At 55.2% G+C, this 14096-nt stretch overlaps 3 protein-coding genes and 1 non-coding gene across 4 annotated transcripts; 1 reads left to right on the plus strand and 3 right to left on the minus strand.

Moving 5' to 3' along the window:
• Window positions 1-802: 802 nt before the first annotated feature.
• On the minus strand, window positions 803-7727 carry RPL3L (ribosomal protein L3 like). The gene is made up of 10 exons (XM_037157331.2): window positions 7596-7727; window positions 6965-7157; window positions 5627-5795; window positions 4253-4388; window positions 2730-2916; window positions 2475-2635; window positions 2166-2267; window positions 1568-1663; window positions 1228-1347; window positions 803-944 (listed from the first exon to the last, which is right to left on the minus strand). The coding sequence occupies exons 1-10, from the start codon at window positions 7725-7727 to the stop codon at window positions 888-890; spliced, it is 1353 nt and encodes a 450-aa protein (XP_037013226.2). The 3' UTR covers window positions 803-887.
• A 1759-nt stretch (window positions 7728-9486) lies between these two features.
• On the plus strand, window positions 9487-11964 carry NDUFB10 (NADH:ubiquinone oxidoreductase subunit B10). The gene is made up of 4 exons (XM_037157354.2): window positions 9487-9738; window positions 10987-11125; window positions 11341-11480; window positions 11804-11964. Exons 1-4 carry the CDS (start codon window positions 9591-9593, stop codon window positions 11911-11913), a joined length of 537 nt encoding a protein of 178 aa, XP_037013249.1. The 5' UTR covers window positions 9487-9590; the 3' UTR covers window positions 11914-11964.
• Window positions 11965-12006: 42 nt separating this feature from the next.
• Window positions 12007-13827, minus strand: RPS2 (ribosomal protein S2). Its single transcript, XM_037157352.2, has 7 exons — window positions 13617-13827; window positions 13442-13531; window positions 13174-13281; window positions 12746-12919; window positions 12501-12660; window positions 12228-12319; window positions 12007-12148 (listed from the first exon to the last, which is right to left on the minus strand). Exons 1-7 carry the CDS (start codon window positions 13791-13793, stop codon window positions 12068-12070), a joined length of 882 nt encoding a protein of 293 aa, XP_037013247.2. The 5' UTR covers window positions 13794-13827; the 3' UTR covers window positions 12007-12067.
• On the minus strand, window positions 12985-13119 carry LOC119058279 (small nucleolar RNA SNORA64/SNORA10 family). The gene has a single exon (XR_005084217.2). It is a non-coding gene; the product is annotated as a small nucleolar RNA SNORA64/SNORA10 family (small nucleolar RNA).
• Window positions 13828-14096: the final 269 nt, after the last annotated feature.

Here is a 14096-nt window from a genome sequence, read left to right on the forward strand (position 1 = left end):
CTCCAGGACATGAAGGGTCCCCACTTGGCCAGATGGAGAGAGAGCCACAGCAGAGTGAGGACCCCCTCTAGGTGAGGTGAAAGAGGGAGCCACGTGGTTTTGGCAGGGTGTGGACCCCCTCTTCCCCAGGTGAAAGGGAAGAACCACGCAGCTTTGCCAGAATGGAGATCCCTGCAGCCAGGTGAAGAAGAAAGCCACATGCTTTTGGTAGAGTGCGGACTCCTGCAGCTTTGGTAGAAGAGGCCCACTCGACTTTGGGGTGCCCCCTTTGGCTGCGGGGCCTGAAAAAGCAAGAGAGACTTTGACTGGAACTGGGTACAAAGGACTCTTGCCAGTGGACCATGAGAGGGTACCACAGTACTTTGGATTAACTCGAGATCCTGCACAGTGACACAGCTGACGGTGCCAGCGGCCTGCAACACAGACGTGTGCTCTTTTCCTGATTTACGGTACCCGGAGTTGGGACAGTGGGAGAAGGGAACGCTGTGTGGGTGTAGGTGTATACCCTAAAGGACTTTGATATTTTAGTGGAGGCATTAGGCCTGAATAGCATTAAATAAACATTTTGTTTCCTTTTCACAAATCTCTGGCTTTAAGAGATGTCTTTCCAATTGGCGGCGGACAGAAGGGCCCAGTAGATATCAGTATTTTGTTTTCGGGAGGGGCCCCTGTTGTATAGCAGTATTTGGGCATCCCTGGATGGGCCAAATATTGTATTGCCCCTCCCTCGGACCACCTCTTGTTCGGTAACACCACAGGCCTGCCACCGGCCTTTCCAGGCCCTCAACTCAGACACCGCGGAAAGAGTTGCCTCCAGCCTTTATTAGACAAAGGGCACTGGCGGGGGTCGCACATGCTTCTTTTAGGCTCCTTCCATCCCAAACCGCCTACAAGTCTCCCGAGGTCTCCAGCTTTTCTTTCTCAAGATGCTTTTTCTGGGGACCCTGTGGTGGAAGGAGCAGGAGGAGCGTTAGTCACAGGGACCTGGCTCTGAATACTGTCTCTGGCTGGCTGCCTGAGTCACCCAGAGTCAGCCCTGCCGCCCCTCTCCCTGAACGCCCCTCCCCTACCTTCTTTTCCAGAAAGAATCAGTGCCCAGGCCTGGACTCCTAAAAGCCCCCTCCTATGGATGAAGGCAGGGGCATCCCGCCACCCCAGTTTGAGCTTCCCTGCTCTAGAGCAGGTGGGATGTGAGTTCTGTGCTCCAGAGAGGGAGGAGGGACTCACCATGAAGGCCCTCTTCTCTTGGGCTGTCTGGAAGCGGCCATGTCCAAACTTGGAGGTTGTGTCGATGAACTTGAGTTCAATATTCTCCAGGTCCCGGCGGCTGTGGTGCACCAGGAGGGACTGGGGATCCATAGAAGGGGAGAGCCTTAAGGTGGAAGTGCCTGCGCCCTCCAGTAACCCCCAGCTCACCTGTCTTCTGTCAGAACCCCTCCATTTTTGCTCTCCCCATGCCCAACGCTCTTCAGAGCAGACCGAAAGACAAGGCAGGACAGCTACCCACTCCTCCCAAAGCCTGTGAGGCTCCTGCTCCCCAGCTCCCCAACCCACTGCCTGCCCTGACCTTCCTCAGTGTGATGACCCGCTTCTTGGTTCCCGCGATGCAACCCTTCAGCATGACAAAGTCGTTGTTGACTTCTCCATAGTGAGGGAAGCCACCCTGTGGGGAGGTGGGTCAGGGTCAAGACTGAGTTAGAGGGCAGCTGGGAGCCCTGCAAGAACTCCCATACTGGGCTGTGACTGGCAGGAGCCAGTGCTGGCTCCTGGTCATGGAGTGACGCCCTCTATCACTGATCAAAGCAGCATCTGAGCCCACCCAGAGACTTCTGCAGTATCTCATTTAACAATATGAGTTTTACACAGGGGAAACTGAGGCTCAGGGGGGTGGAGTCATCTGCTCCAGCACATAGTGCAGCTGGAATTCAAAACCTGGTAGCCTGCCTCCGAGGCCACAATCAGAGAAGCCGCATTCTGTACGTCATGACAGCTGCTGGAGTGTAAGCTGTCTGCAGAGGAGGCTCAGAATACAGGAAGAAAGGGGTTTGTTCCACCAGGCAGCTGCTGGGTGGGGCCTGCGCTCTTGTGGCATTGCAGCACCCTACACACCTGTCCCACACCCACTCATCAGGGCCCCTCAGCCAAACTGGCTGCTGCCCCCTTACCAGCGGTGTGATGGACTTGTCAGTCATGTCGTAGCTGGTGGACGCATTATTCTTAACCAGCTTCCCATCCTCCGTGTGCAGCCCCCGGCCAATGCGGTATATCTGCCAGGAGAACAGGACACGTTGAGGGCAGCAGGCAGCCTCTGGGGCCAGCAATATGTCCACACCCATCAGCTGCGGGCTTAGACCCAGGAACTGGTGGGTGCATTTCAGAGCCTTTGTGGAGCCGGGCAGTGTCTGGGTCATTTGCTCCACCAACTGGGGCCTTGTCACAATGGCACCCCTTACCCAAAGGGCCTTCGGACACACCTTCTTATTGAGCTCCGTGCGGTGGTGGTAGCCCTTCTGCCCAGCCCGGGCGATGGAGCACCCCACTCGTGCAGGGTGCCAGGCACCGATGCAGGCCACCTTTCGAAGCCCCTTGTGGGTCTTCCGAGGCAGCTTCTTGGTGTGCCAGCGGCTCGTGACCCCTGCAGGTGGGAGGGACTGGTGGCTGAGAGGGCAGTCTGGCTTCCATCCCCTCCAGGCAGCCTTCTGAAAGCTGCCATCTCCACCTGGTCCTACCTTTGATGCCACGGCCCTTCGTGACAGCAATGACATCAATGACCTCACTCTGACTGAACACGCTGTGCACCGGCACCTGCTTCTCCAGCCGGGCCTGGGCCCAGGCCACCTTCTCAGCCACTGTGCCACCATTCAGCTGGATCTCCATGATGTGGGCCTTCTTCTGCCGGAAGGGCAGCAACTTCATCTGCAGGACACGGCATGTCCAGTCAATTCCCAGAGAGTCAAACCCCCATCTGAAGACATGGCACCACCAGCTAGTGACCCTTAGCAGGCTTGCATGCCTGCATTCACTCAGCAGACATTCCCGTGCCTGGTCTGGCTATGTGCCATGTCCTGTGTTAGGCCCTGGGGTACAGCATAGAATGAGGCAGACAGGGTCTCAGTCCTTATGGAGCCACCATCTAGTTGAGGGGACAGAAGCCAAGTAAACTCTCGGAGAAGGCTAAGTGTTCTGATGGAATGCTGAGGGTGGAGGGGACAGTAATTGCACGTGGGGTGATCAGGGACAGCCTCTCTGAGGAGTGACACCGGTAACAAAAAGGAGCCACTAGGTTAAGCTCTGAGAGCTTTGGGGGCAGAGGAAACTGCACGTGCAATGGCCTTGCGACAGGGAAGACCCTGGGGAGCTGGGGAGGCAGGAAGCAGCCCAGTGTGCCTAGACCACAGGGAGCAGGGAGTGCAGGATGGAGTCAGACCTGGGCAGTGGCCTGGCCGGGCGGCCTTGCAGGGAGAAACTCTGGTTTTATTCCAAATGTGGGGTCTAATGTGATCTGACTCATATTTTTAAATGTCTCTATCTGCTGTTCGGTGAGTCACAGGCTGGAAGCAGGTGGGGATGCATAGAGGGAAGCAGGAATATCTCTCAGTCACAGCACAGTGCTCAACAATGAGTACTTATGGAGCACCTACTGCATACAAGGCTCTCGGTGGGTTCTAGGGACACAGCACTGGTCAGGCAGCCATGGCCCCTGCCTCAATGGAGCTCAAGGGAGACGGACCTTAACCAATGGCACAGGCAACCAGGAACTGCCAGTGTGAGAGTAGCTGCACAGGGGGAGGGCGGTGGGGAGTGTACCCTTGCTCAGGGCCTATGAAAGATTTCCCTGAGATCTAGAAGCCAAGAAATGTTCCAGAGTAAGCCAGAGGTACCCTGTCAGCCCACATCAAACCAGACGCTATGTACAAATGTGGATTCACACACACACTTGTGCCAGGACCCACAGGGAGGCAGCAGGTCAGCCTTCCACACTGGACATTTGGTAGGAACGCCAAGCCCTTTCAAACATTTCAGGGCCTCGGTTGACCACAGGGCGTGGCTGATGCCCTACAGCCCCCAGAGCGCACCGACCCCATCCCATCCCTGGATCTGCGGCATAGGCAGCCAGCCCTCTGGTGCCGTGCCCAGGTCTTGTGGTATTTTTAGGCTGACATTTGCCAGGGCTCCTGGAAGCCAGGGTGAAGAAGGGTGAGCCCGGCAGTGAACCACCTGACTGTGTGTGACCTGGGGCTAGGGGGCTGACCTGGGTGTGGACGATGACCCGAATGACCTTGCAGTACTTCTTCATGGCAGCAAAGTCTTTCTGAAGCTGCTTTTTGCCATCAGAATCACGCCACCTCTTACAGGCCTTGGTAAAGGCTTTCTTCTTGCTCTTGTGCCTGAGCCACACACAGAGGATGCTCAGAGAGGCCAGCCGGGGTGATTCCCCAGGACCCTGCCTGCCTGCCACCCACCACCAAGCACAGATCTTAGAACAGTAAATGTCCTCTTCCTCCCTCCTTTCCTTCCTGGGGGAGGCCACTGCCAGGCCCTCCCTGGAGTCCCTGGGCTGGCTGCAGTCACCACCTTTAAGCACAGACTGTCCCTCTCTCTTTGTGCCTCGGTTTCCTGCTCTGTAAATGGGCATTCTCCTGCCACCTGGGGCCTGAGGTGAGTGGCAGATGTTGGCTCGGGGAAGGGCCATGTTGGCCACCTGCCCGCACCCACGTGCCTGCTGGCCTCACTTCTGAAGCAAACAGCCACTACTGTTCCTAACACTCATTGTTCCTAACACTCACTAGGACTCTGGGTGGTGGGCAATATTGTCCACATTCTACAGCTGAAGAAGCCAAGGATCACAAAGGTCAAAGTCCCTGGATGTGGGGCAAGTTGGTAACAATAAAAATAGAGAAAGCAAGGTCAGCTGGCCTCTGTTGAGCACTTCCTCTGTGCTGAGCCCTTGATCCGCTCTGCCCATCTAACCCTCGCAGCAGCCCCAGGATGTAGAGGCCACACCCACCTCCATTTGATAGTGTCCGTGGCAGGCCTAATGGTAACAGGTGACACAAGGTTGTACAAGGGCAGCCAGCTCGGCCGTGGTCACACAGCCTGCCCGTGGTCGCACAGCCTGCTCTGACCCTAGGGCCCACGGTGGGCCAGGGCCGAGCTATGCCTCTGCCTACACAAGGAGAGGTGTGTCTGTGCAGTGCCCAGGTCAGGGAGGAAGGTGCCTTCCCTTTCAGGACTTCAGGCAGGGAGTATTTGAGGCCCGAGAATGCCTTTCTTTCTGAGACCAGCTCTTCGGTTGGCTGTTTCTCTTTTCACCCTGGATGCTAGGAAGCTCGGATCCCATGACATTTTCATCATACTAGTTCCTTAATGAACCCTAAGGATTAGAATACCTGCTTTCTCTTTTTCTTCTATCCCAATTTCCTCTCCAACCTGCTCATACTCATCTTTTACTGTATGGAAGGCATCTCGTCATACACGCTCGCACACACTTTCCTGCCTTCCACACACTCTTGACGCTTCTCCCCCTACCCACCCCGCTCAGCCCAGCACAGGGATGGGGAGCAAAGGGCCCGCCCACCCCCAGGGGTTCCACCGGGCCACGCCGGGTCCACCACAGGGTCCTCACCAGTCCTTATAGAAGCGCCGACGGCACTCATCACTGAGGTGCTCTGCAAAGATGGTCTTGAAGCTCCGCAGGCCTCGAGGGGTGGCCACGTAGCCCACGACACCCACCACCACCAGAGGTGGAGTCTCCACAATCGTCACTGCCTCCACCTCCTCCCGCTTGGAAATTTCTGGATGAGACCCAGACATGGGCGTGGAGGGGAGCCTCCAGGGCCCGCGGGTAAGGATAGAGTGGGAGAGCAGCACCGCCCCCCCCCCTCCCCGCAGCCTGAAGGAGGATGATGCACCACAGCCCCAGGACTGCTGGGGACAAAGGGCTTCTCAGCCAGAGCTGCGGCTAACCTCCAGCCCTCAGACTGCCTGCTCCCAGCTTGTTCTCTCCTTGCTCAGCGGAGGCAGGCGCAGCTGCTGGTCAGAGCCCCACAGGAGGTCCCGTTAGCTCTGACGCTGAGGTCTCAGGCAGGGCCTGACCTCTCCCCTGCCTCCGTTTCCCCACCAGGCCTTCGGGGAATGGACTAGGAGAGCAACAGCCAGGGCGGCATTCCGCAAACGATGGGGTTGGGCTTGCTTTAGTCAGGCACAAATGATCATTTTTTAATCTTAATACTTAAAAATGTACATGGATGAGATCTAGGGGAAAACCTGTAACTTGTCCAAAACACAATTTTGCTGACTTTACTACAGAGGCTGATACAAAGTAAAAGAAGTATATGCTTAAAAAATATATATTAAGAGAAATAAAAACAGGTGAGTGGCTGCCAAAAGGTTGGGGGCGGGTGACTGTGGCTGTGAAAGGGCGCCGGGGAGCTCGTGGGGGTGGAACGCTCCTCGGCGGTGGTGCACCCGGGCCACATGGCAGAGCCACAGCTAGATGCCCCTGCGCGCACACAAACGCAACTGGGGAAACTCGGGCCAACGAACAGGTTTCCATCGGGGGCAACTGGGTGAGGGGTACATGGAACCTCTCTCTGCCATTTCTTACAACCACATGCGAATTATAATGATCTCAAAACGAGAGCACAATTGGATGCCTCCTAGCTCCTCCACTTACTAACTAGGCCACAGGAACGTTTTATAACTGCTCCATTTCCTCATCTGGAAACCAGGGACAATGACAGAGCCCACCTCAGGGGTGGCTGGGGGCCAGCGGTCGGATGGTCATCTTCTGACTGCTGTTCCCACGGGCAGGGCCTCCCCATTTCTGGGGCCTTTTCCCCTCTTACAGTCCGATTCCGATACCTAGCACTTGAAAGTTTCTCTAGATCTTCTCCTAGAGAGGGGAGCTGTGTCCAAATTCCACCCCCCCGCCCCTGCCATGTGTCCCCCTGTGGCCACTCACTGAGCCCCGGCCGATGCACCTCTCGCAGAGTGTGTGTCATGCCGGCCTTGTAACCCAGGAAAGCTGTGAGGTGCACAGGCCGGCTGGGGTCATCCCGAGGCCACGTCTTCACCTTGCCCCGGTGCCGGCGGCTCCTCTTGTGGGGCAGGAAACCAAGATGTCCATGCCGAGGAGCAGAAAACTTTCGGTGGGACTGGGGACAGGAGAAGATGGAGGTCAGAGCTGGGGTCGACCTGGTGAAAATGGCTGGATGGCCCCGAGGCCTGAACTGGAGAAAGTAGCTAGAGGCCCTAGACTGAGGCTCAGTGGTCTTCACTGCCTCTTATTTGTCTGCAGGAAAGGAGGTTCGTCTAGGGGCGGTGTCTTATGAATGGAGCCAGCACCAAGCCCTCCTCATCCACAGGCTTCCTGCCTTAGTGGGCTCAGCCTGGCTGGGCCCAGAAGAGGTAGGCCCACACTGTGGCTAGGGCTACGAAGATGGGGGGGCCGAGCTCTGGCCCCTGCAGTTCCCTCCAATCCCCTAATCCTGCATGAGCCCAAGGACTATCCCTGCTGGGTGAGATTCCAGGAGCCCACCTGCCCCTCCCCAGGAAGCTGGCTTGCTCCACCTCCAGCCCCCCAGCCCACTGACCATGGCAGCCGGTCCCTGCAGGTCAGGAAAGAAAGGGGCCTTCCTGCCAGGTGCTGGAGGTCGAGTGGCAGGGCCAGCATGCACACAACAGCCAGATCCCAGATTTAGCCCCTGGCAGGGAAGTTTGGTCATCTCCCTTGGCAGGCATGAGCTCTGGTGCCAGGAGATCGCTTGGCCTGGGCGGGGCTGTGGGGGACATCAAATGAACAGCCTGGGGTGGGGACACTTGGAGTCAGGGCTGGCACTCCTCTCCTCAAGGGCCCTGGGACTGGGTCACACACACTTTGTTTTCTTTCTTGTGAAACCCACTCCCAGAACAGGAACAACCTGGCCTAGTGACAGGCAAGGAACCCCGGCTGGTGGGCTTCTTTCATAGAGCCGCCCAAGATGAGGGTTTGAGTCCAGTCTGCTGGCCCTGAGGCAGAGAAGATTCCTGCCCTGTCTTGTCCTGAGTGCTGTGAGCCTGGGCTGGGGAGGGTTGGCTCTGTGCCCACAGGATCACCAGGGCCCTGACTCAATATCAGGGTCCCTTGACAGTAATAGCTGTGATCCAAGAACATTCAGATACTGTCATGAACCGAAGTTTCGAATGAAAAGGGGATTGAAATCTCTTATTTTTTGATTCACAGATTCTATAGTTATAATGTTCTGTAGCCGTAGAAACAGAGTTTTATAGGCCTAAGATGTCTCTGAGGGTCTGTGGATTTTGTGTGACTCAGTGTACGATCCTGTTCTATTCAAATGTCATGATTCTTTCTTTTTGTTGTTTTTTAATTGCAAAGCTACTTTTAATACTTTAGGGGTAACCTCTTCTACCACGGGAGTGGCCCCAGAGATAGAAGCTACCTGATGGAAGAATGCACAGAAAAGACCAATGTAGATTCAGGGCAGAGAGAATGCCACCAGTGTCAGAGTGTCGCCGGGCCCTCAGGGTGCGGTGGGACGTGGTCCAGACACTCAGGCCAAGGGCAGGAGGCTTGGATACCAAGCCACAGAACCACTGGGGGTCTTCCTTCTCGTTTGCCTTTTCTGCTTCTGCTGCATGATCTTTGAGTCCCTCCACTCCCAGGCAGCAGCTCAGCCCTGCCTCCATGGGGTCCCCTCTTTCAGTCCCATGTTGCAGGCCAATCTGAGGATTCTTCAGGTCTGACCTGTGTGCTTCTAGGAGTTCATGATTTAAAGAGTTCATATTTCTGTGACTCTGAATTCTGTGTGTCCAAAGAGTTGATGGCTGTATCTCTGATCCCAGCCTTTGGGCAGAAAGTGACCAGCATTTTCCCTGGCACCTGCCAGGGGCTACGCCAGGTGTGGAGATCGCAGAGGGCAGCCAGCAGGGCTCTAGGCAGTGGAGGTGCCTCAAGGACACAACAGTGCTCAGGACCAGGATGAAACCATCAGAACTGGACCAGAGCACCCTGTGCCCAGGATAGAAGCCACTTCTCCCTATAAGTGAGGGCTCTGAGAGGCAAGCTCTGCCTCCTGCTCCGCTCCAGGCAGGCCCCCCAAGCCCACTGGCAGGCACAGTGGAGTGCAGAAAGGGGTTGTGGGGAATAAGCAATCCAAGAAGGCATCCTGGAAGAGTAGTTGGTGTTATTTATTTGCTCTACCGTCCTGAGTTCTCCAGAAGAGCACATTTATTTTATTTCTTGTGTTCATTTTATTTCTTGCTGCACTTGGCAAGGGCTACACGCTGTCGGAACTTAATACTTACTCCTCTATCAATCTCCTTTTGAACTTAAGCAAGGACTCTCCAGAGACCTGGGCAGCATTTGCAATGGCGCTTCAGTCCTAGAGGGGGCGCCCACGCTGTGAGACGGTGCAGGAATCCACACCTGGGCGTGTCGGGAGAACAAGTCCCGTGGTGCCTCGCGGGCGCCTACCTCCCTGCGCAGGCGCAGCTGCCCTCGAGCGTCCTCTGCTGAGGGCGAGGTAGGCGACGGACGGAGGCAGAGGTTGGGCTAGGCGTCCTAGAGGGATCCCGCCGTGAGCCGCGCCATGCCAGATAGCTGGGACAAGGACGTATATCCCGAGCCCCCGCGCCGCACGCCGGCGCCCTCCCCACAGACCTCGCTGCCCAACCCCATCACCTACTTGACGAAGGCCTTCGACCTCCTCGTGGACCGGCCTGTGACCCTCGTGAGAGGTACGGGCTCCACCCGGTCCTCGCCGCTACCCAGTACCCCGGACCCCGTAGCCCAGCCTGTACACCCCGCCGCACCCCGGGCTTCGTTCTCATGACTATCTCCGGCCGGAACCCGGAGCTCCCCTTCGGAGATCTACGGGCCTTGTCGTGTACTTAGACCCCCAACTGCACCCCAGGCCTTGCCTCCCAGACGCACCCGGACCCCTCTGGGACTCTCCACGCACTCCTGGTCTTCAACCTCGCCCGAGAATTAGGGGTTATTAGCGGATCATAATTATGTGTCATGGAGCTTGTTAGACCCCAATCCCCAGCACGCTTTGCATCCTGCTTAGTGCGCAGTAGGCGTCAGAAAACGGGTGTTGAAATGAAGGAGTCCTCCACTAACCCACTACATGCCTGCAATATCACCGGGTTGGTCAGGTGATGGCTGAGGTTTCCCCCCAACCCAGAATTGCAGTGACGACCTTCGTATGTGCTCAGATTCCCCCTCTCTGGTTTGAACCAGATGAATGTTTAGAACAGTTCCTTGTGGCCCAGTTTGTGGTTCAGGCAGCCCTTGGGGCAGCAGCAAGTGTATGCTCTGCTCTCAGTTACTAGTATGCGCCGTGACCCATCCATGTGGACTTTAACTTCATTCATTCAACAACACCTTTGGGGTGCATAGTATGCTCTGGTGGCTCTTGTGTCAGGGAGGATAAAGTCAGCACACCAGACTCCCAAGGTCTGGAAGAGGCACTGCCAAGGGCCCACTCACTTTTTTGTTCAATTTCTTAGAAAGTGTTTCACACGTCTGGATTTCACTAGGTTCAACTTAGTTTTCCTATGGGAAAGTTTAGGCCAGGTCAGTGGCAGCAAAACTGGGACTAGAATCCCGGCTGATGGCCTATGCCTACTCAGTGGGTGTCTGCGACGGTACGGTAGTTGGCTGGCAGGTAGGGTGTAGCAGCCTGGGCTTGCAGAGCCTGGGTTCAGAATCCTGCTTTCCCTCTGTACCTCTGTAAATAAGGACCTGCCCCATAGGGTTCTCATGGGGACACAGTAAACCTAGACATTGCCATCTGTAGCCCAGTCTTTCTCAGGAATGTGCCAGCTGACCCATGAATGAGTCCACTTGCCTGTCTTTGTACAAATTTGGAACATATGGGAAATCTACCTTGCCTGTGGCTTATGAAAAAAGCTAAGAGCCCATCTAAACTATGACCTATCCAAACCAATGGGGCCTTTGAGTCTGGGGTTTTCTCTCTACAGAGTTTATAGAGCAGCAGCATGCGAAGAACAAGTATTACTACTACCACCGGGAGTTCCGCCGGGTGCCGGACATCACCGAGTGCAAGGAAAAGGATATCCTGTGCATGTTTGAGGCAGAAATGCAATGGAGAAGAGACTAGTATGTTCTACCCTCGACTGGGGAATACCGAACCCTGTACAGTGGCGATTATCGTGCTGGACCATCATTCCCTGGGGATGCCCTAGGATGATCAGCCAAGATCTTGGGAGTGGAGGAGCCAGATTACAGAGCTTCGACTCCTGCTTTCCTTCTACTTTCCCTGGGTACAAGGAAAGGATTCCTTGTAGACCACCTTTCTTGTTCTTTTCTTTCAGCAAAGTTGACCAAGAAATTGTCAACATTATCCAGGAAAGGCTGAAGGCCTGTCAGCAGAGGGAAGGTGAGAGCTACAGGCAGAACTGTGCCAAGGAGGTGGAGCAGTTCGCCCAAGTGGCCAAGGCTTATCAGGACCGTTGTAAGTGAGCCTCACCCCAGCCCAGACCCCTCCTGCTTTCCTGCAAGCCAAATTCCCAACCTTCTCTATACTCGTCTCCATAGCTGTGGAATGAAAGTTGCTAAGACAGTGGTCTTCAAATCTATGTACTTGGAATGGTTCATATTGCCCAAAGCTTTAATTAGGTCAGCCTTGCAGGGTATAATGGAATTATCACTGTGCCTCAGGTCCCCTTTCTGCTCAGTACCTGTCTTGCTGCTTGACGTTTCTTGCTGTATTGAAGACCCCTTTTCCCATCATGGGAGAAGTGGCCTGTGACTCCACTCCCCCATCTCTTTCCCCAGATCATGACTTAGGGGCCCACTACTCTGCCAGGAAGTGCCTGGCAAAACAGAAGCAAAGGATGCTTGCAGAGAGAAAAGCTGCTAAAGAGGCTGCTGCTGCTACTCCCTGAGCCCCTCTCATGTGACAGTCACTACTGTTAAATAAAGAGTACTGAAACCTGTTTCTGGTGTCACTTTCAACACTCAACCTTGACACACTGACAAGCCAACAGAAAACAACTATTATTAACAGGCTTAATTCACTTTATTTTCCTTGTACAAAAATTATGTGGTGGCCACAGCTGGAGCTTGGGTCCTCTGCACGGAAACTCTGGTGTGGGTCTTTACCAGATGGTCAGTGAATTCCTGAAAAAACAGATGAGGCTTTAGTTGTCAGACACACACTGCACTTGCACAGGTTACCAAGGTGGTGAGTGGGCTGTACCTGGTAGGGAGACTTGGTGAACACAGTCTCTTTCCAGAGGTCAGGGGTGAGATAGCTGTAGGTCTTAGAGATAGCATCGAAGGTGGCCTTGGCTAGAAAAGGGAAGAGGGATTCGCCCAAAATAAGACCTCACATGTAGACAAAATCTGCCCAATTCCTAGGAAGAGACCCCTTTGTCCTGGTCTCCTGTGCATTAAGGTCTATCGTTTCATGCCACCGCCTACCCCAAATTAGGCAGTGCTGCAAGGCCACAGCCATGCATAGGCCACCTACCAAAGTTGCCCAGGGTAGCAGTGCAGCCCCTGGCTGAGGTGTAGCAGTCGTCAATACCAGCCATCATCAGCAGCTTTTTGGGCACAGGGGCCGAGACAATGCCAGTGCCCCTGGGTGCAGGGATTAGGCGCACAAGCACAGAGCCACAGCGCCCGGTCACCTGGAAGGGAAGGTAGAGGAATCAAGACTGGGGCAGGAGAAAGTCTACCACTGAAGGCCCCATCAGTTTCCACCACCCAGCCTACCTTACAAGGGACGGTGTGGGGTTTGCCGATCTTGTTCCCCCAGTAGCCTCGCCGCACAGGGACAATGGAGAGCTTGGCCAAGATTATGGCCCCACGGATGGCAGTGGCTACTTCCTTTGAGCACTTAACACCCAGACCAACATGTCCATTGTAGTCCCCAATGGCGACAAATGCCTATGAAGAGACTAAAGTGGCTGATGGTCCACTGTACTGCACAGCATCACTGACCACCACTTAGGACCTGTTGCTCCCCTCCAGGAAAGAATGGCCACTTATGAGGCCAATCTGAGGTCCTGAGGAGATCCTTTCTCTCTCTCCCCATTACGAAAGTCACACATGTACAAAAACGTGTAACTACGCAGAGCCGAGAGAGTTTCACAAAGCCTCTTAACAGACACAGCCAGTAAGACACAAAATGACTGGCATACCTTGAATCGGGTCCTCTGGCCTGCACGTGTCTGCTTTTGCACGGGCATAATCTTCAAAACCTCGTCCTTGAGGGATGCCCCCAAGAAAAAGTCAATTATCTCAGATTCCTACAAGAAATGAAATTTGTGACAAATATGTTTAAACCGAACCTCTCAAAGAAAGTGCAGGGGCCCTCAATAGAGCTCATTTCTCCACCCCATCCCAAATGGAACTCCCCAGGGCTGCACCTGCCCAACGCCCCAGGTAAAAGTGAACCCAATGCGTTACCTTGATAGGCAGAGAAAAGAGATAAATTTCCTCCAGGGACTTGATTTTCATGTCCTTGACCAGGCGGCCCAACTTGGTGACGGGGATCCACTGGTGAATGAAAAAGAGCCGATGACGAGGGCAGACAGCTCGGTGCCGTCCCCAGGCCCATCTCGCGCGCATGCCCCAGACCTACCTCCTTATCCTCGGCCTTGCCTCCGCGAGCTCCACGGCCTCGACCGCGACCCCGACCCCGGCCGCGACCTCGGCCCCGGATGCCACTGCCAAATCCTCCTCGGAAGCCTCCTCGGCCTCCCATTCCAGGGCCCCCGGGGCCTCCCGGCCCTCCCGCAGCACCGGCGTCATCCGCCATTTGCTGAAAAAAACGCAACAACAAAAATCAGCGAGACCCAACTATTAGCATCCACCTGGACTAGGGTTCCCACCGGCTACTGAGATTACACCAGACCGATGTCCGCGGACTCCCGTCCCTGGGGCTCTCCGGTCACACAAAACACGGTAAGTACTCACGTGTTCCTTGGGAAAAAGAGAAAATACACCCTCGGAAGAACCTTTTATATGGCACCAAGTGCCGCGAGAACTAGAGTGCACCGCCCTGATCGCGAGTGGTCCAAGGGCCTATAAGACAGCTTGTGATTGGCTACGTGAGGCCTCG

Source organism: Artibeus jamaicensis, unplaced genomic scaffold (assembly GCF_021234435.1).
Source record: "Artibeus jamaicensis isolate MK-2021 breed Jamaican fruit bat unplaced genomic scaffold, CSHL_Jam_final contig_700, whole genome shotgun sequence".
In the NCBI taxonomy this organism is placed as follows: domain Eukaryota; kingdom Metazoa; phylum Chordata; class Mammalia; order Chiroptera; family Phyllostomidae; genus Artibeus; species Artibeus jamaicensis.

Coding starts and splice junctions, on each gene's coding strand:
- RPL3L (XM_037157331.2), bottom strand. CDS start 7,727: ATGACCAAACTTCCCTGCCAGGGGCTAAATCTGGGATCTGGCTGTTGT. Junction 2,636..2,729: donor GAAGGGCCGTGGCATCAAAG/GTAGGACCAGGT, acceptor TCCCACCTGCAG/GGGTCACGAGCCGCTGGCAC. Junction 1,348..1,567: donor GGGTCATCACACTGAGGAAG/GTCAGGGCAGGC, acceptor ATGGATCCCCAG/TCCCTCCTGGTGCACCACAG.
- NDUFB10 (XM_037157354.2), top strand. CDS start 9,591: ATGCCAGATAGCTGGGACAAGGACGTATATCCCGAGCCCCCGCGCCGC. Junction 9,739..10,986: donor GCCTGTGACCCTCGTGAGAG/GTACGGGCTCCA, acceptor TTCTCTCTACAG/AGTTTATAGAGCAGCAGCAT. Junction 11,481..11,803: donor CAAGGCTTATCAGGACCGTT/GTAAGTGAGCCT, acceptor CTCTTTCCCCAG/ATCATGACTTAGGGGCCCAC.
- RPS2 (XM_037157352.2), bottom strand. CDS start 13,793: ATGGCGGATGACGCCGGTGCTGCGGGAGGGCCGGGAGGCCCCGGGGGC. Junction 12,920..13,173: donor GCCAGAGGACCCGATTCAAG/GTATGCCAGTCA, acceptor GTCTCTTCATAG/GCATTTGTCGCCATTGGGGA. Junction 12,149..12,227: donor TCACCAAGTCTCCCTACCAG/GTACAGCCCACT, acceptor CTGTTTTTTCAG/GAATTCACTGACCATCTGGT.